We start from the raw sequence: 17,066 nt of genomic DNA on the forward strand, positions 1-17,066 counted from the left end.
TAGAAGAAATAACAACTTCTGAAACAAAAATGATTAGTAGGAAAAATAGCATTGTTATATGTTTTTGTAAATCTTTTTTATGCTTGGTTCAGTAGAAAAGACCTAGGTTTTCATATATGCTTCTATATTCATTCTGTGATGTTGTTTTGGAGGCACTATATGAGGAAAACCTGGCCTCATAAATATGTGGTTGAAAAAGGGAGGAGTCTTTTTTGGTGGGTGGGTCTGCGCTGCTCAGCTTGTGACTGTGGAAGCGCAGAGTCCGAACCGCTGGAAAACAAACCGCTGGACTGCCAGAGAATTCCTGGGAGTCTTTTTTTTTTTTTTTTTTTTTTTGCGTTACGCGGGCCTCTCACTGCTGTGGCCTCTCCCGTTGTGCTCCGGACGCGCAGGCTCAGCGGCCATGGCTCACGGGCCCAGCCGCTCCGCGGCATGTGGGATCTTCCCGGACCCGGGCACGAACCCATGTCCCCTGCATCGGCAGGCGGACTCTCAACCACTGCGCCACCAGGGAAGCCCTCCTGGGAGTCTTTTAATAGCCTTTTCAGATAATCGTGGATATACTTCTCATCCACCACCAGAGCTCAACAGGTGGCAAGTGCTTAAAGGTTAGTTGCAATGTGGAATCTGAAACTATCAGTGAACTTTTCCTACTGTTACGTTAAAATTCATTAGTCGTTCTTGCCCCTCATCTGCTCATGCCTAATGTTATAACATCAGATATTGGTCATTTGGAAAACACTGGCTCACTGAGTTTTACAGATTTTCCAAATAGGGGTACATAGTGTTATACAGTGTTTAAAAAAAAAACCACACATTTGTTAACACCAGCACCAGTGTCCTCAGAAAAGTCTTTAAGTATCGGGAAGCTGTCTAGTTCACGGTGGCTGATATAAGTTTTCCAAAATTCTAATTTTTGTTTGAAAATTCAAATTTCATCATCTGCAACAAATGTTTTAAGTTATTTTTCTGAAAGTGACAGGCTTACTTATTTCATCTTTGAGAAGATGTGCCAATACCCCCCCCCTTGTTTTTTTAAATAATCAGTCATTCTTTCAAGTAAAATGGTGTTCTGTGGAGAAAGTGACCAGTGCAGTTCACGGCTTGGTCACAAGAGCTTTTCCTTTAGATACCCATCATCCTTTGGTATTCAGCTGAAGCAGTTGATGCATACTTCCTATTTTGTCATGCAGAATATTAAAAGAATGTGTACTCAGAGGTCAGAGTTTTAATAAAATTAATAATTCTTACTGCTTTATCAAAGATACCCTTAAATGAAACTGGTGATCTTTTTAAGGAGCATGTGGCCGGGAACGGCCCAGTGACTGCCTGGGCACGTTGGAGCCTCTGCCCTGACAGGTGCCAGCAGTTTCACCCACCAGTGCAAGTGTCAACACAGTGAAAAAGGCAGATGACGTCTTAGTGGTATTCTGAAGATAGTTTGACCTCCCTGTAAGGAGTTCTTAGACTGTGCTTTGATAGCCGCTGGAGAGATGTGGCCTCAGCCCCTACAGATCTGGGCTCGGTTCATGGCCCACCTCCTCCTGCAGGTCTTTTCTCATATGTGAGGCTGTCCCTGACCTCTGCCTTTCAGGTTAGCCCTCCTTTCCCCCACCTCACTGCTGACCTGGCCCTCCTTGCTTTATTTTTCTCCATTTCCCTTGTCACCATCTAACAGACCCTTCTTCATTTTGCTCACCTCCCTCCACTAAAATGTAAGCTCAGGATGGCAGAGACTTTTATCTGTCTGGTTCAGTGCTATAGCCAGCACTTGGAGTGGTACCTGGCACGTGGAGGTAGTAGCCAGATAAGTATTTGAATGAATGAACGAAGGAACGAATGATGGGCAGTGCCTGGGCTGGTTCTCCCCCAGCTCCTGGAAGGCCCGAGGGGAGGACCGCACTGCCTTTGCGGTGCTGCCCACGGGGCCCCGGCCGTGCTGACTCCGGTGTGTTCTTCCCGCGCTGCAGCCAGTGCTGCCGCACACCGCCGTGTGTCTAGTGTGTGGCGAGGCAGGAAAAGAGGACACAGTGGAAGAGGAAGAAGGCAAGTTTAACCTCATGCTCATGGAGTGCTCCATCTGCAACGAAATCATCCACCCTGGATGCCTTAAGGTGAGCAGCCTCGGGGGCGTCTGGCTGTGCCGCTTGGCGCCTCACCCTGGGCCTCTGGTGGTGCTGATGCTGCGGGGGTTTGGGGGGTGGAGGGGAGTGAGACTAGGTTCCCTCCCTGGAGGACTCTGAGTCTGGGGGATTCTCTGTGTTCGATGATGAGCTGAGGGCGAGAAGGTTCTGGAGTCGCTCAGACCTTGCACCCATGTCTTTGCGGGAGTGAAGACACACACAGACACACACATTCCACCTACCAGGACCTCAGAACCACAGAGAGTTCCCAGAGTCTTGCACCTGGCCCAGAGGGAGAGTGGGTAGTTGGGCTGCTCTCAGGGCTTCTGGGAAAAAAGGCCTGGGCCAGGGGAGGGCGGGTCCTGTAACAACAGGTGGTTGCATTCCTGTCCCATGTGCCAGGAACCTGTTCCCTTGGTGTGCCCAGGGCAGGACTGCCTCCTGGGGACCATCGTGCTGTGCCTGCCTGTCTTGGGCAGCAGGTTCCACCTTTGAAAGGAAGAGACTGCTCTGGGCTGGCACATACCTCATACCTCTGCCTCAAGAGAATGTCAGCCTACTTGGCACCTCCCATCAGCCCAGCTGTATCTGTGTTCAGAGAGATGAGAGTGGGCCTGCCCCAAAAGGTGCTTCAGCTCTGAGGTGTCAGTCCCCTTTCCCTCGGTGTTGGCAGTGGGGTTTGTCGTGACACTCCCCTCTCCCCAGCACACACACCGCCCCTTCTGAAAAGGGGTGCTATGCTTTTCCCCTGGCCCCTGTTCACTTCTCTCTCTCCCGGATCAGAAGCTCCAGGGAAAGCACATCTCAGTTGCTGATACCACGCACCTAGTTCGGTGCTCTTAAATGACTGAATGGTTTGTGGGTCCTTGCTGGGTGCCAGGCCCTGAGCTAATTGCTTTCATTAGGTTACCTCATTGAATTCTCACATAACTCCAGTGAGATAGGCACACTCCATTTTATGGCTGAGGGCACTGGCCCACAGAGATGGAGTGATTTGCCCAGGGTCATTGAGCTAGGAAGAGGAACCCTGACCTGAATCCAGAGCCACCCGTCTTAACCACTCTTGTTTTCTCTTGGCCAGAGGTGGTATGGAAATGGCTTTTGGGAGGGGGTGTTGATGCTCTTGGCGGAGCTGGCCCTGTCCAACCCCTCCCTGCTTGCTGACTGGTGTGTGTCCCTCCCAGATTAAGGAGTCAGAGGGCGTGGTCAACGATGAGCTTCCAAACTGCTGGGAGTGTCCAAAGTGTAACCACGCCGGCAAGACGGGGAAAGTGAGTGCCGGGCTCCAAGTCCCAGGGGTCAGCCCGGGAGGGGGTAGACCTTGGCCTTGCCAGACCCAGCCTGTCTCCCCGCCCACAGCGATGTCGGCTTGAGGGGTACCGCGGACTCGGGGGCAAGGGCACGTCCAAAGATATACAGTTCGTGTGTTCCTTCTCTGTTTTTGGCCTACAAGCAAAAGCGTGGCCCTGGCTTTAAGTACGCCTCAAACCTGCCCGGCTCCCTGCTCAAGGAGCAGAAGATGAACCGGGACAGCAAGGAGGGGCAGGAGCCTGCCAAGCGGAGGAGTGAGTGTGAGGAGGCGCCCCGGCGCAGGCCAGATGAGCACCCCAAGAAGGTGCCCCCAGACGGCATCCTGCGCCGAAAGTCAGACGATGTGCACCTGAGGAGGAAGCGGAAATACGAGAAGCCCCAGGAGCTGAGTGGACGCAAGCGAGTACGACCGGGAGGGGCGGGCAGCGAGGGGTGGCCTGGCTGGTCCCGGGTGCAGGGGCGCGCGGGCGGGGGCGGGGATGGGCAGCGGGGAGAGCCGAAGTCACGGAAGTCCTGAGAGCCCTGCCCGAGAGAAAGGAGGGGAAACCCAGCGAGTCACTCCTCTTCCCACCCCTTTAGGCCTCGACGCTTCAAACGTCCCCCGGTTCCTCTTCTCACCTCTCGCCGAGGCCCCCTCTAGGCAGCAGCCTCAGCCCCTGGTGGAGATCCAGTCTCACTTACTTCCAGCAGCAGGTGCTCCCACGTCGCCCCGCCCTCCCCAGGCTGCGGGGACTCGCGAGTCCCCGGCCGCCCCCGCCCCGCCCCAGTGGTCCTCGAACCCATTGCCGCAGACGCTCCGAGGCACCTGTTCACCGTAGCTTCCCAGGCCTCAGCCTGGAGGCTCTGGCTCGTGGTTCCGGCGTGGGGCCTGGGAAGCTGAAGCTGCCGCAGGGAAGCCCTGTGGATCTGGGGAACCTCGGAGGATCCTGGCGGCCCCTCTTCGCCCACCGGCCCTTCCAGCATCAGCCACGAGGTGGCGCCTGGTTGTCTTCTCCTCGCTCTAGCCATTAAGGCTCGGCCGGGAATCCTGCAGACCCTGTCTCTGGGACAGGCTCCACGAGCCAAGTCCGACCTGAATGGGCGACTGCATATCTCTGGGTCTGTCCAGGGGTGGGAGGTCAGTTGGGTGGGGACAGCTCTATCACCGTCCGTCAGTTCCAGCTTCTTCCTTAAAACCAGCAGGCAGGGCCCACCCATCTGTCAGAGCAGAGAAGATGGGATTTGTTGGGAAGGTGACCCTCCAGCCTCTGTTGGTGGGGCTGGGTGTAGAGGGGACCAAATTCTACGAACCCTGGGAGCAAGCTCTGCATCCTTTCTTTCCTGTGACAGCTAAAACCCGGCAAAGAAGATAAGCTTTTCAGGAAAAAGGTACCATCTTCCGCCCTCACCCCAGGCCCGCTCCTGGGGCAATGGGTCCTGGGGTGGAGGGTGGGAGGCCTGGGTGGGCGCAGCCCCGGGTCTAGGGGCTCACCCCCCCCACGCTCCCCCTCCTCCCTCAGCGGCGGTCCTGGAAGAACGCTGAGGACCGAATGGCTCTGGCCAACAAGCCTCTCAGGCGCTTTAAGCAGGAGCCGGAGGACGACCTGCCCGAGGCGCCCCCCAAGACGAGGGAGAGCGACCACTCCCGCTCCAGCTCCCCCACCGCCGGCCCCAGCACGGAGGGGGCGGAGGGCCCCGAGGAGAAGAGGAAGGTGAAGATGCGCCGGAAGCGGCGACTCCCCAACAAGGAGCTGAGCAAGGAGCTGAGCAAGGAGCTCAACCAGGAGATCCAGAAGACGGAGAGCAGCCTGGCCCACGAGAACCACCAGCCCATCAAGTCGGAGCCTGAGAGCGAGAACGAGGAGCCCAAGCGGCCCCTGGGCCTCTGTGAGCGCCCTCACCGCTTCAGCAAGGGGCCCAACGGCACCCCCCGGGAGCTGCGGCACCAGCTGGGGCCCGGCCTGCGCAGCCCGCCCCGAGTCATCTCCCGGCCCCCTCCCTCCGTGTCCCCGCCCAAGTGCATCCAGATGGAGCGACATGTGATCCGGCCGCCCCCCATCAGCCCCCCGCCCGACTCGCTGCCCCTGGATGATGGGGCGGCCCACGTTATGCACAGGGAGGTGTGGATGGCCGTCTTCAGCTACCTCAGCCACCAAGACCTGTGTGTCTGCATGCGGGTCTGCAGGACCTGGAACCGCTGGTGAGGGGCGCCGGCTGAGTTCGCATGGGGGCACCAGGGGGTCAGGCTAAGGCTTGGGCTAGACCAGGGATGGCACATGCGTCCCCACTGGAGTCGCTCGTGATGCTCTTCTAAGCCCCGTCCAGCTTAAGTATCCTCAAAGAGGTCTAGCAGCTAACAGTCAGTGTGATCTTGTCAAAAGAGGTGAACCCTATTTGCTTTCCTGATTTAGCTTCTTGGAAGATGAACTGAGGACCAGGGGGAGTCCTTGTCCTTAAAGAGCTGGCCCAGGTTACGAGCGCCGTGCCAGTTCCTGATCTTAATCCCGCTTTGATAGTTCCCAGCTGGAATGGTCTCTGACCTTGGCCAAGTTACTTACCTTCATCTGTGAACAGGCATGATGCAGGGTTGTTTTGAAATATGGCCTGTGGAGGGTGTAATTAAGCCCCCAGTAAATACTTTACAGCTTCTGGTACTTTCCATGGGGGTTGGGGGGAAGGGCCGTGACAGTCAGAGCAGAGGCTCTCAGGTGCCAACGAGACGGAAACTAAACAGCAGGGTCCAGGGGACAAAGTTAAGGAGCCTCCCCCTGGGCTTGGTAGGTGGGGGACTGACCACAGCCATGCAGGGGGCTCCCCAAGAGGGCTCCCAACTCTGACGTTGCCCCCTCTGCTGGGCCTGGCCCCCAGGTGCTGTGATAAGCGGTTATGGACCCGCATCGACCTGAACCACTGCAAGTCCATCACACCCCTGATGCTGAGCGGCATCATCCGGCGACAGCCTGTCTCCCTGGACCTCAGCTGGACCAATATCTCCAAGAAACAGCTGAGCTGGCTCATCAACCGCTTGCCTGGTGAGCACTGGGCCAGGGACCCTCAGTGTGCAAGAGCAGGGGCTGGGGGTATCACCTGACCGGCCACCCCCTCTGTCCCCCGCCAGGGCTCCGAGACTTGGTGCTGTCAGGCTGCTCATGGATCGCAGTCTCAGCCCTCTGTAGCTCCAGTTGTCCGCTGCTCCGGACCCTGGATGTCCAGTGGGTAGAAGGACTAAAGGATGCCCAGATGCGGGATCTCCTGTCCCCGCCTACAGACAACAGGCCAGGTGAGTGTCCGGGACAGGGGTGTACCCAAGGGGGGGTCACAAGAAGGTGGTATGACCAAGCTGTGCTGTTGGATTTGTTTTTCACCACAGACCCCATCTGGTACTCATGTCTTCAAGACTTCTCTGGCTTCAGCCCTTCTCGATGCAGAGCTGAGTCCCAGCTGCTGTTCTCAGTCAGCTTTGGGTACAAGAGGGGACCCGTGAGAGGGCAGAGGCTCCCAGGATGCCACTTGGGGAACTCTGTGTGCATCTCACTGCTTCTATGTTAATTTGTCCTTCGTTGGCTTTAAGCCTCAAGCATCGGGGTCATTGTGGCCGGACAGGGCCTCACGGGATGAAGCCCTCCTCCGTCGGGTTGCAGGGCTCACTGCTCCCCACCAGTACCTTAAATGAGGAATCTGTGGTGACCCAGAGATGCTGTGCTGTCTGTACTCCAATTGGCTGAGCACTGCTGGGTGGAATGCAGGCTCTGTGTTTCTAGGTCTTCTGACTTTTAAAGAATCTACAAGTGTAAAACTTAATGTGGAATATTCTGATTTTTAAATGTTGGAACCAGTTTTGATCTTTTGGGGGAGACGCTCAACGGCTAAATGAAACCCAGGTGTTCCACCTGGCTGGTAGGCCTTGTAAAGTGTCATGTCAGGGTGACATGTTGCCTCTCTGTCCTGCCCCCTCAGGTCAGATGGACAATCGGAGTAAGCTCCGGAACATTGTGGAGCTGCGTCTGGCCGGCCTGGACATCACAGACGCCTCCCTGCGGCTTATCATTCGCCACATGCCCCTGCTCTCCAAGCTCCACCTTAGTTACTGTAACCACGTGACTGACCAGTCCATCAACCTGCTCACTGCTGTGGGCACCACCACCCGAGACTCCTTAACCGAAATCAACCTGTCAGGTCAGTCCGGGGCACCCATCGGGGTCTGCCCAGGACCCTGAGGGACAGGCTGGGCATTCTCCATTCGAAAGGAAATACTTGTGTGCCTGTTGCTATAGGGTCACAGTGTTAGACGCTACGACACACCGGTGAACAAGACAGACCCACAGCCTAGTCTAGAGGGGAAACACATTAAACAAATAAGCGTTATTAGATTTTAAATAATTGCTCCAGACAATAGTGCTAGTAGCAGTGAGAGCACATGAGCACGTAGCAGTGGATCTTGACCCAAAATACGGGCTAGAAAAGCCTCCCTTGGGTGCTGTGGACGATCTGGTGCCTGGCAGCAGGGGGTGCGGGAGAGTAGCCGGCAGTGAGGCCAGGCTGGGCCAGTGGAGTAAGCAGCTTGATTTCTGCCATGGTGGTTGTCACTTACGTGTCCCCCTCCTGACCCTGCTATCAACAGGCCTGCTGTTGACAAGAAGAAAACCCCACAGTGGAGTCCTCACTCCCCCCACTTACTGATGGGGCTGGAGTTGGTTCCTAAGGACTTGGGGCACAACCAACGGGGAGGTGGACAGAGGCAACGCTGCCCGTCCTCAGCCCAGCTAACCCAGTTCTTGTCTGATCGCTGAGGATGGTCAGATTGGGCATGTAAGATTTGGACGAGACCAAAAAAATAAGAAGGAGAAAAGAAACTTTTCCTCCAGAAATTACCAAGTAATAAATGATACCCTCAACCTCATTTAAATTACATTTTGACACAATCCAATCTGATGTCTAGCTTGGTCAGGATTCACATACTGTTTAGCTGTTTCCCTCTCTCCATCCCACATTTATGCCTGAGAAATGCCTTCCTGTTACCAGTGCGACATCCGAGTGGGAGCTGATGCTGTACCTTAGTGCCTAGGGAGCCCGCCCTCCTCCTTGGGGAGTATTGGTGGCGAGGTGGGAGGGCAGGGGGGTGTTGCATTCCATGGAGGCAGAGAACAGAGAGCCACACTGAGGTGAGCTTTCACCAAGACCCCAGCTCCAGGCTCAGCACGTGGTCTTGAATTGATGCTGGGGCCGCCCCGTGGAGGAGGGCCTGGGGAGCATCTTGTTCTAAAGCGCTTGGTCGTAATGAACTCTTTTCACTTATTCTAATTTAATTACTATGCATGTGTAGCAGAGATCCCAGTATAAATCCCCCTCCCCTACAGCACAGTCCATGATGTGTGTTTGTATAAATCACCTTTTTGCATTTTGTTTTCCACCACAATCTTTTCAGGTCATCTTTTTGTCTCAGGACCTACGCACAGATCTCTGCGTTTGCGTTAAGAGCTGTGATGTATATGAAGGCCAATCTCTCTCATACCCAGTCTCTTCTAGACTTGGTTCTTTTTAAAATGTTTTCTCCTCCTGTCAGTATAACTAGTTAATGATGAAGTAAGTCTCTTCCACAAAATGGATGGCACTTGACATGTTTCCAGATCCTTCAGTGTGGTTGGAGGATCAGGTCTAGTGGCAGAGTGGAGCCGTGGTTGTCTAGTTTTTGACATTCAGGCTGCATTTCATGTAGAAGTGCTAGTTGGGTGCTCGAGGTGGCCCTCTGGCTTCCCCTTCCCTGCCCCTGATTCTCACCTTGAGGCAAAACCACCTTCAACTCCTGAGCTCTTTGTTTCTGTTTACCTCCATTTTTTCCAAACAGCAAGGCTACATTGCTATTTCTTGTTGTTTTTTGTTTTTGTTTTTCCTATTCAGATGCTCTGTTTGTTAACTTGCTATGCAGAGAACAAGGATTACTATTCTTACATTCTCTTACCCTGCTCCCTTTTCTCCCTTCATCTTCCTAATCTGTGGTTAAGTCACTATTATTTACCTTATTATGGCCATGTAAGTATTGTCCACTGTTGAGCCAAAGTGTGTATTATGGGTATGTTTCCTTTCTTGCACATTTTTTTGGTTTGTTTTCCTTAATAATTGCCTCATTTTTGCTTGGTTAGTTTCTAAACAGACTCTAAAACAGACTTGAGTACTATTCTTTCCCCACGTGAACTCATCAGGCCCTCAACCAGTCTGTGTAGGAAACCACCCTCCTGGACTTCTTTTCCTCCTGCCCCCACTTGAACTTGGCTGTCTCTGCCTGCTGCACAGCTCCCATCCTGGGACTTCCTTGGTTTCTGTCTTGTGCAGGGACCCTTCTTTCCTTGGTCCTGTATCTTCTTTCTTGGTTTATCTGTTCATTTGGTAGAGGACATCTTGCAGACCTTATATGTCTGAAAATGGCTGTATTATACCTTCATGTTTAATTGATAGCTTAGCTGGTTATATAGTCCTAGTTTGGGAACCATATTGTTTCACAAAGTGGGAGGCACTGCTCCTTTGGCTTCTGCCTTCCAGAGTTGATGTCCAAAACGATTTGATTCTCCATCCTTCAGTGAATATTTTCTCTCATTGAAAGTTTGTAGAACATGATCTTTTTATTTATTTATTAAAATTTTAATTAATTAATTAATTAATTAATTAATTAATTAATTTGGCTGCACCGGGTCTTAGTTGCGGGATGCAGGATCTTCAGTTGCGGCATGTGGGCTCTAGTTCCCTGACCAAGGATCGAACCTGGGCCCCCTGCGTTGGGAGCGCGAGTCTTAGCCACTGGACCACCAGGGAAGTCCCGTGTAGGACATGATCTTTTTGTTTGTTTGTTTTTTTGCGGTACACGGGCCTCTCACCGCTGTGGCCTCTCCCGTCGTGGAGCACAGGCTCCAGACGTGCAAGCTCATTGGCCATGGCTCACGGGCCCAGCCGCTCCGCAGCATGTGGGATCTTCCCGGACCAGGGCACGAACCCGTGTCCCCAGCATCGGCAGGCGGACTCTCAACCACTGCGCCACCAGGGAAGCCCAGGACATGATCTTGATCTCAAAAGTTTTTTGCAGTTTTGGATGATGAGCCTTGGTTTGAGTCCATTTTCAGGGATTGTACTGAGCATTCATGAGCACTTTCAGTCTCTCAATTTGGTTCTGGAAAATTTCCTTGAATTATTTAATTTCCTTCCCTTCTATTTTCTTTCTTTAGTAGTCCTCTGATACCTTTAATTTTTTTTCCTTTTTCCTACCTCTGTATCTGGTTTTCCTCCACTTATCACAGAATTCATATACAGCTGACCCTTGAACTAGTTAGGGGCTAGGGGTGCAGCCCTCCTTGCAGTAGAAAATCCAAATATAACTTACAGTTGGCCCTTGGTATCCACACTTCCTCCATAATCAGTCACTAATTTGTAGCCTGTAATATTTACTATTGAAAAAAATCAGCGTGTAAGTGGACCTGCACAATTCAAACCCATGTTGTTCAAGGGTCAACTATAGTGAGTTTTTCATTTCTGCTTTTTTTTAGGTTCAAACATATGAAGCTGCTTTTTATGTAGGTCAGAAAACAGTCAAATATTGGTAGTTTTCATATGGTTTAGCCTATATTTTTAATTTTACAGCTATAGTTTGTTCTCTGAACTTTTGGAGAGTGGCATGTTCTTGTTTCTTGGATCCAGATATTGTCCATCCTGAGGATATGATGGTTTTATTTTCTTCTCCACATAGACCATACATTCCTTCAGATGCAGTCAGTGGGCCTGCCTAAGGGGCCCTTCTCAGATTTAGTGTCAACAGGAGGTTGTCGGCTCAGGTGATCGGAGGCTCTGGGGACACGGTGGGAGCTGGTCCGCTGTGGGTATCATTGGGTTGGGTGGTCAGCATGCGTGGTTTTCTTTGGGGAAACCCAGACGTGACATCTGTCAGTCTTTCCTCTTAAGCTGGTCAAGGTTGCCAGAGGACACTCTTTTCCTTGACCTCCCAACCGAAGGGCTCAGGCCGGGCTGCCAGGGTTCTAGGGCTTGGCAGGGAAGGAGTCTGGAGGTCTTGACAGTCAGCAGGTAAATTTCCCTGTAACCCCAATTTTTCAGGGGGTGCCCCTACCTTCCACAGTGCCTGGTGGTGCCTGGTCTAGAGACTTTCTCTTGCCCATCAGAGACAAACTCCCCTCTTTTGCTGGGGAAGGGCGTTTCAGCCTCTTACTGCTCCTTAAGTAGATTTTCAACCAGTCCTTCTGTCTCTATCTAACCCCATCTTCAGCCCCACTTTCGTTGTACTTGTTGCTTCCAGTACCTGTACCTTTGAGGTCTTCTGTAGAAGAAATCTGCTTCTCTGTTTTTCCTTTAGCCAGTTTGGGGTTAAGCTTTCTCAAGTCTAGTGAATTGTTGTTACCTTTTCTCCAGCTTTCTAAATTAACAAAATTTTTTTTATTGTGGTAAGATACACATAAAATTTACCATTTTAACAATTCTTAAGTGTCCGGTTCACTGGCATTAAGTACGGACACGTAGTTGTGCAGCCGCCACCATCCGTCTTCAGAACCTCTTCTTCACCCTGTCAGAAACTCTGTATCCACTAAATACTAACTCCTCAGTCCCTTTCCTCTCCTGCCCTCGGCAACCACCATTCTACTTTCTGTCCCTGAATTTGACTCTTCTAGGTACCCCACATAAGTGGAACCATACAGTAGTTGTTTCTTTCGGGACTGGCTTATCATATATACACCACATTTTTATTTATCCATTCATCTGCTAGTGGACACTTGGGTTGCTTCTGTCTTTTGGCTATTGTCAGTAATGCTGCTGTGAACATGGGTGTATAAATTCATTGTTCTTCGGGTATATAACCAGAAATGGACTGGCTGAATCACATGGTAATTCTGTGTTTACTTTTTTTTGAGAAACTACCATATTGTTTTGCAGAGCAGCTGCACTGTTTTACATTCCTACTAACAGTGCAAAGGGTTCCAACTTCTCCACATCCTTACTAACATTTTCTGGGGTTTGGGGGTTTTTTTTGTTTAAGTGAAAACCATGCTAATGCATATGAAGATCTCAATGGGGTCTTGACTTGCATTTCCTTAATGATTTGTGATACTGAGCATCTTTTCATTTGCTTATTTACCATTTGTGTATCTTCTTTGAACAAATGTCTGTTTCCGTCTTTTGCCCATTTTTTAATCAGGTTGTTTGTGTTGTTGAATTGTAGGATTTCTTTATATGTTTTGGATATTAATTCCTTAACAGATAACATGACTTGCAAATATTTTCTCCCATTCTCTGTGTTGTTTTTTCACTCTCTTGATAGTGTCCTTTGTACAAAAGTTTTTAATTTTGATGAAGTTCAGTCTTTTCCCTTTTGTGGCCTGTGCTTTTGGTGTCGTGTTTAAGAAACCATTGACAAATCCAAGGTCATGAAGATTTCCCATGTTTTCTTCTGAGAGTTTCATAGTTTTAGCTCTTATGTTCAGTCTTTGAATAATCTTAATTTTTGTATGTGGTATGATGGGGGGGCGTCTAGCTTCATCCTGTTGCATGTGGATATCTAGTTTTCCCAGCACCATTTGTTGAAAAGTCTGTCTTTTCCCCCACTGAATTGTTTTAGCATCTCGTCAAAAATCATTTGACCATTTGAGGGTTTATTTTGGGGGCTCTCAGTTCTGTTCCACTGGTGTATATGTTTGTCCTTATGCCAGTAACATATGCTGTGGCTTTGTAGTATTGAAATCAGGAAGTGCGAGTCCTCTGACTTTTTCTTTTTCAAGGTTGCTTTGGCAATTCAGGGTCCCTTAAATTTCTACATGATTCTTAAGATGCATTTTTCTTTTTCTGCAAAAAAACTGCTTTTGGTATTTTATAGCAATTTCATTGAGTCTGTAGACTGCTTTGGGTAATACTGGCATTTTAATAATATTAAGTTTTCTAATCCGTGAACATCGGCTGTCTTTCCATTTATATCTTTTAATTTCTTTCAGTGTTGTTTTTTAGTTTTCAGTGTACAAGTCTTTCACTTTCTTTGTTAAATTACTAAATGTTTTCTTTTTGATGCTATTGTAAATGAAATATTCGTAATTTTCTTTCAGATTGTTCATTGCTAGTGTGTAGAAATGCTACTAATTTTTGTGTGTTGATTTTATATCCTGCAGCTTTGCTGAATAGGGTGTGTGTGTGTGTGGACTCCTTAGAGTTACCGCATTAAGGTCATGTCATCTGCAAGCAGAGATATTTTTACTTCTTTTCCATAAGTATCATTTAAAAAAATTTAATGCTTTTGATCTGTCTAGAATTTATTTTGTTGTGAGGTATAGGCCACATTGTTTGAGGTTTGTAATTCTTAACCCAGATTGTCCTTTCATCGGACATCTATTTTTCACTCTTAAACAGACTTTGTTTAACCCATCATGGGCCTATCCATAATATTCCCCACACAACCAATTTTAGTGATGATGAGGAAAGGTCTCCAGCTTAATATACCACTGAGATGAAGGAATCATTGGGCTCAGGGTGGGGACTCAGCCTCAGTTGGATGCGAGGTGGCGTTGCAGCCCGTTGACTGAGGATTCAGTTCTAAAAAAAAAAACAGTGCTACAGAAGCAAAGTCCAAATTGATAGAAACACTCGGTTGAAGAGCACACCTACCGGTGAGGGCACGCGGAGGGTTCTGAATTCTGGTTTTGCTCCCTGTGGACGGAATCTTTCCAGCCCCTTCTAGCACACTGGTCTCCTGCATAGGTTTGAGGTAAACGTCCCACGGAGGGCGGGCAAGCATACTGGTGCCCGGGGGAGTGGGAGGATCCCAGGATGACCTTACAGGTGTCCTCACTCCCCCAGCACTTCTCCCCTGGGAATAAGCAGACAGCGCACAAGAACCTGCAGAGAGAGGTGTTCCTCAGCAGTAGAGTAGAAGTGAAAAGCAAGCTATTTTCATATATTGTGTGATCCTATCTTTATAAAACAACATAGAGAGGACCTACTGATGTGAGAATATATACATATAAGAGGCGGCCATGGGGTAAGAGTCTAAGCAATTTCACTTGGAATGTGTGGATGCTTTTCAAGCATATATGAAATATAAGTGGTAGATGAAACCATTCTGCATTTGAAGAGAGCTTTCCAGCAAGGACAGTTGCTGCTCTGTTGCTGAGTGCCTGGGGCTTGGGGAGGGCCCTTGGCTCCGCGCTTCCTCCACCTCACCTTGTGTCCTCTTCCCTGCAGACTGCAATAAGGTCACTGACCAGTGCCTGTCCTTCTTCAAACGGTGTGGGAATATCTGTCATATTGACCTGAGGTACTGCAAGCAAGTTACCAAGGAAGGCTGTGAGCAGTTCATAGCCGAAATGTCTGTTAGTGTCCAGTTCGGGCAAGTGGAAGAAAAACTCCTGCAAAAACTGAGTTAGTCCAAGGACAAGTATGTAAATATGGGGTGGGTGAGGGGAGGGGACGCGGCAGGGGAGGGTAAAAGACTTTATAAAAACTAGGGCTTTTATTTTCAATTTGGAACTTGGAACAACAGACCACAGAACGATTCCATTTTGCAAGTCTCGCTGAGGAAGAAGCCAGTCCGCCACCGTTTTGGGGATGAGTGAGTCCGGCGCTTTCCTTTGGTCTTTCTGAATCAAAACTGCACTGCTTTCTGGACCATTTCTAAGGCAGCCTTTACCAAGAAGACATTCCTGTTGGAGAGGAGGATGGACTTGGGAGAAATTCTCTTACTGGAAGCATGAGCTTAGGAATTTTTTTTTTGGTGGTGGTGTTTTTTGTTTTGGACACCTTATTCCTGGCAACTTTGGGGTTTTTTGGTGTCAACATAAAATGGACCACACACCACAGCTGCCGTCTTGACATGTTTGTTTGTTTGGTTTTGTTACATCTTACATTATGCAGAACTATTTTTGTACAAATTGTTTAAAAGTTATTTATGCAAGGTTTGAATGCATACCAGTGTTTTTATTGTTTTGAGATTGCCAACTTTCCTGGTTTCCTTAAGGTAGGAGAGAACTTAGCCTGTTCTTCATATGAATCCATCTACACACGTGCCCAGATCTGGCAAAACAGGCTAAGACCTTCCAGTTAAAAGCATGTCTAACTGGAAGTTGAGAGCCTGCTTTGTATGTCAAGAAGTTACATAAGCATGTTGTGGATATGTGTAAATTATAGTCAAAGTGAGACACTTTGCTAAATTTCCTCTGTATAGAATTCACCTTTTTCTCAAAATTTTAAATTCAGACTTCAGCCTTTGAACTCAGGAGGGTTTTGCTCCTGCATATGAGCTCTTGTACTCTACATAGACCTAATTTATACAGTGAGTCAAGAAGTTGAATAAATGATCCAACATAGCCTTTCTTTTCCTTTTTTCTCCCTTTGAAGTGTGAGTTGAGTTCTCGTTTAAGGTTTATAACATGGCTGTTTCCTAGTTGTAAAGTTATGCATTCATAAGTGCCATTGTTGTAAGGTGGTGTTTTCCTAGACCTTCCCTGACGCGGTTTTACCTTTGTTGAATTTGTATAAACAATTGTACAAACACACCACTCTTGGACTTGGAGGGTTCTGTTCTTGGGGTGGACCAGGAGTTAAGACTAGGACGTCCAGAGGCGGTAGTCTCGACGCCAGTGCACACAGTTTTGAAGCCAAACAGGGTATAATTTCTAATTTCTTATTCATCTGAGAAATGCGGCAGCCCCTTGGTACATGTTCTGTCCGTCTTCAGAAAGAGATCTTGCTGTTTGTAGCTAATAAAGGTAACGGGAAGGAACTGTGCTACACCAGTGTCCATGTGTGAGACTTAGGTACGAACTGCCTTAAGGGGCAGAGTGGCTCACCTGTTTACGTGCTGCTGACCACACCCGTATAAAATAACTTCCACAGCCAGTTTGGCAGTTCCACTGCCAAAGGGGGACCGGGGTTCACTTCCTCAGCCTCCACTGGACGCAACTCAAGGAGGCCACATCCTGCACTGGTAACCTGGGGCTGGGGTGGTGGAGGCACCTGGTTAGGCAGTAACTTCCCCAGATGGCAGACATAGAAACCAGTGAGAAGTAGACTTTAGATCACAGGATTTTTATACTGGAACAACTGCTCTAATCATCTGAAAATGAAGATAACCCAGCTTCCTTCCTCAGCCATCAACAGCAACATCAGACTTGGGACTCATGGGACTAGCCTTTCCTGCTGTGGTAGTTTCATACTGCTCCTGCCCCCCATCCTTTTTTTTGGCCACGGTGAAATGGTTTTACATCCCATCTAGTTTGTGCCACCGCCTATTAATTTAAATCCAGAGATACTTTCTGACTCAAACTGGAGACATCTGAAGCTGTTGCATCCCAGAATTTAACTCAGGAGATGCATTTAACAGAGGTTAAGATTAGTTTAACACTGTGGTTTATTTATAAAAATGTGGCTTACCTTTGCAAGCCTGGTCGTTCATCGTGGAGCACCCACACAAGAGGTCAAGTTGCAGTTTTCTTGGCAGCCTGAGTGCTGTGAGCCTCCGAGTAAGAGTTACCCTGCTGTCCAGTCAAGGCATCTTCTCCCTTGGGAACCGTTGAAGGAGGACAGTGGTTTTCAAGTGGAATCTCGGCATTAGAGGGCCCTTTCCCCTGTAACGTTTTCAGGAGCACACAGGTCAGCCAAGAGAGGAGGTGAAGGAAGGGC

General features: G+C 49.4%; 1 protein-coding gene across 3 annotated transcripts in view; it reads left to right on the plus strand.

Annotated features, from left to right (window-relative positions):
• The window catches only part of KDM2B (lysine demethylase 2B), a 124,508-nt gene extending 108,349 nt beyond the window's left edge, over positions 1-16,159 (plus strand). For all 3 annotated transcript variants that reach the window (XM_060118163.1, XM_060118164.1, XM_060118165.1), the window contains 11 exons: positions 1,971-2,114; positions 3,308-3,394; positions 3,577-3,837; positions 4,014-4,127; positions 4,764-4,802; positions 4,934-5,613; positions 6,282-6,445; positions 6,532-6,693; positions 7,371-7,589; positions 14,631-14,823; positions 14,929-16,159. In XM_060118163.1, the coding sequence (XP_059974146.1) occupies positions 1,971-2,114; positions 3,308-3,394; positions 3,577-3,837; positions 4,014-4,127; positions 4,764-4,802; positions 4,934-5,613; positions 6,282-6,445; positions 6,532-6,693; positions 7,371-7,589; positions 14,631-14,812 (2,052 nt within the window). In that variant the 3' untranslated portion in view covers positions 14,813-14,823; positions 14,929-16,159. The remainder of the gene's footprint in view (positions 1-1,970; positions 2,115-3,307; positions 3,395-3,576; positions 3,838-4,013; positions 4,128-4,763; positions 4,803-4,933; positions 5,614-6,281; positions 6,446-6,531; positions 6,694-7,370; positions 7,590-14,630; positions 14,824-14,928) is intronic.
• Positions 16,160-17,066: the final 907 nt, after the last annotated feature.

Source organism: Mesoplodon densirostris, chromosome 15 (assembly GCF_025265405.1).
Source record: "Mesoplodon densirostris isolate mMesDen1 chromosome 15, mMesDen1 primary haplotype, whole genome shotgun sequence".
In the NCBI taxonomy this organism is placed as follows: domain Eukaryota; kingdom Metazoa; phylum Chordata; class Mammalia; order Artiodactyla; family Ziphiidae; genus Mesoplodon; species Mesoplodon densirostris.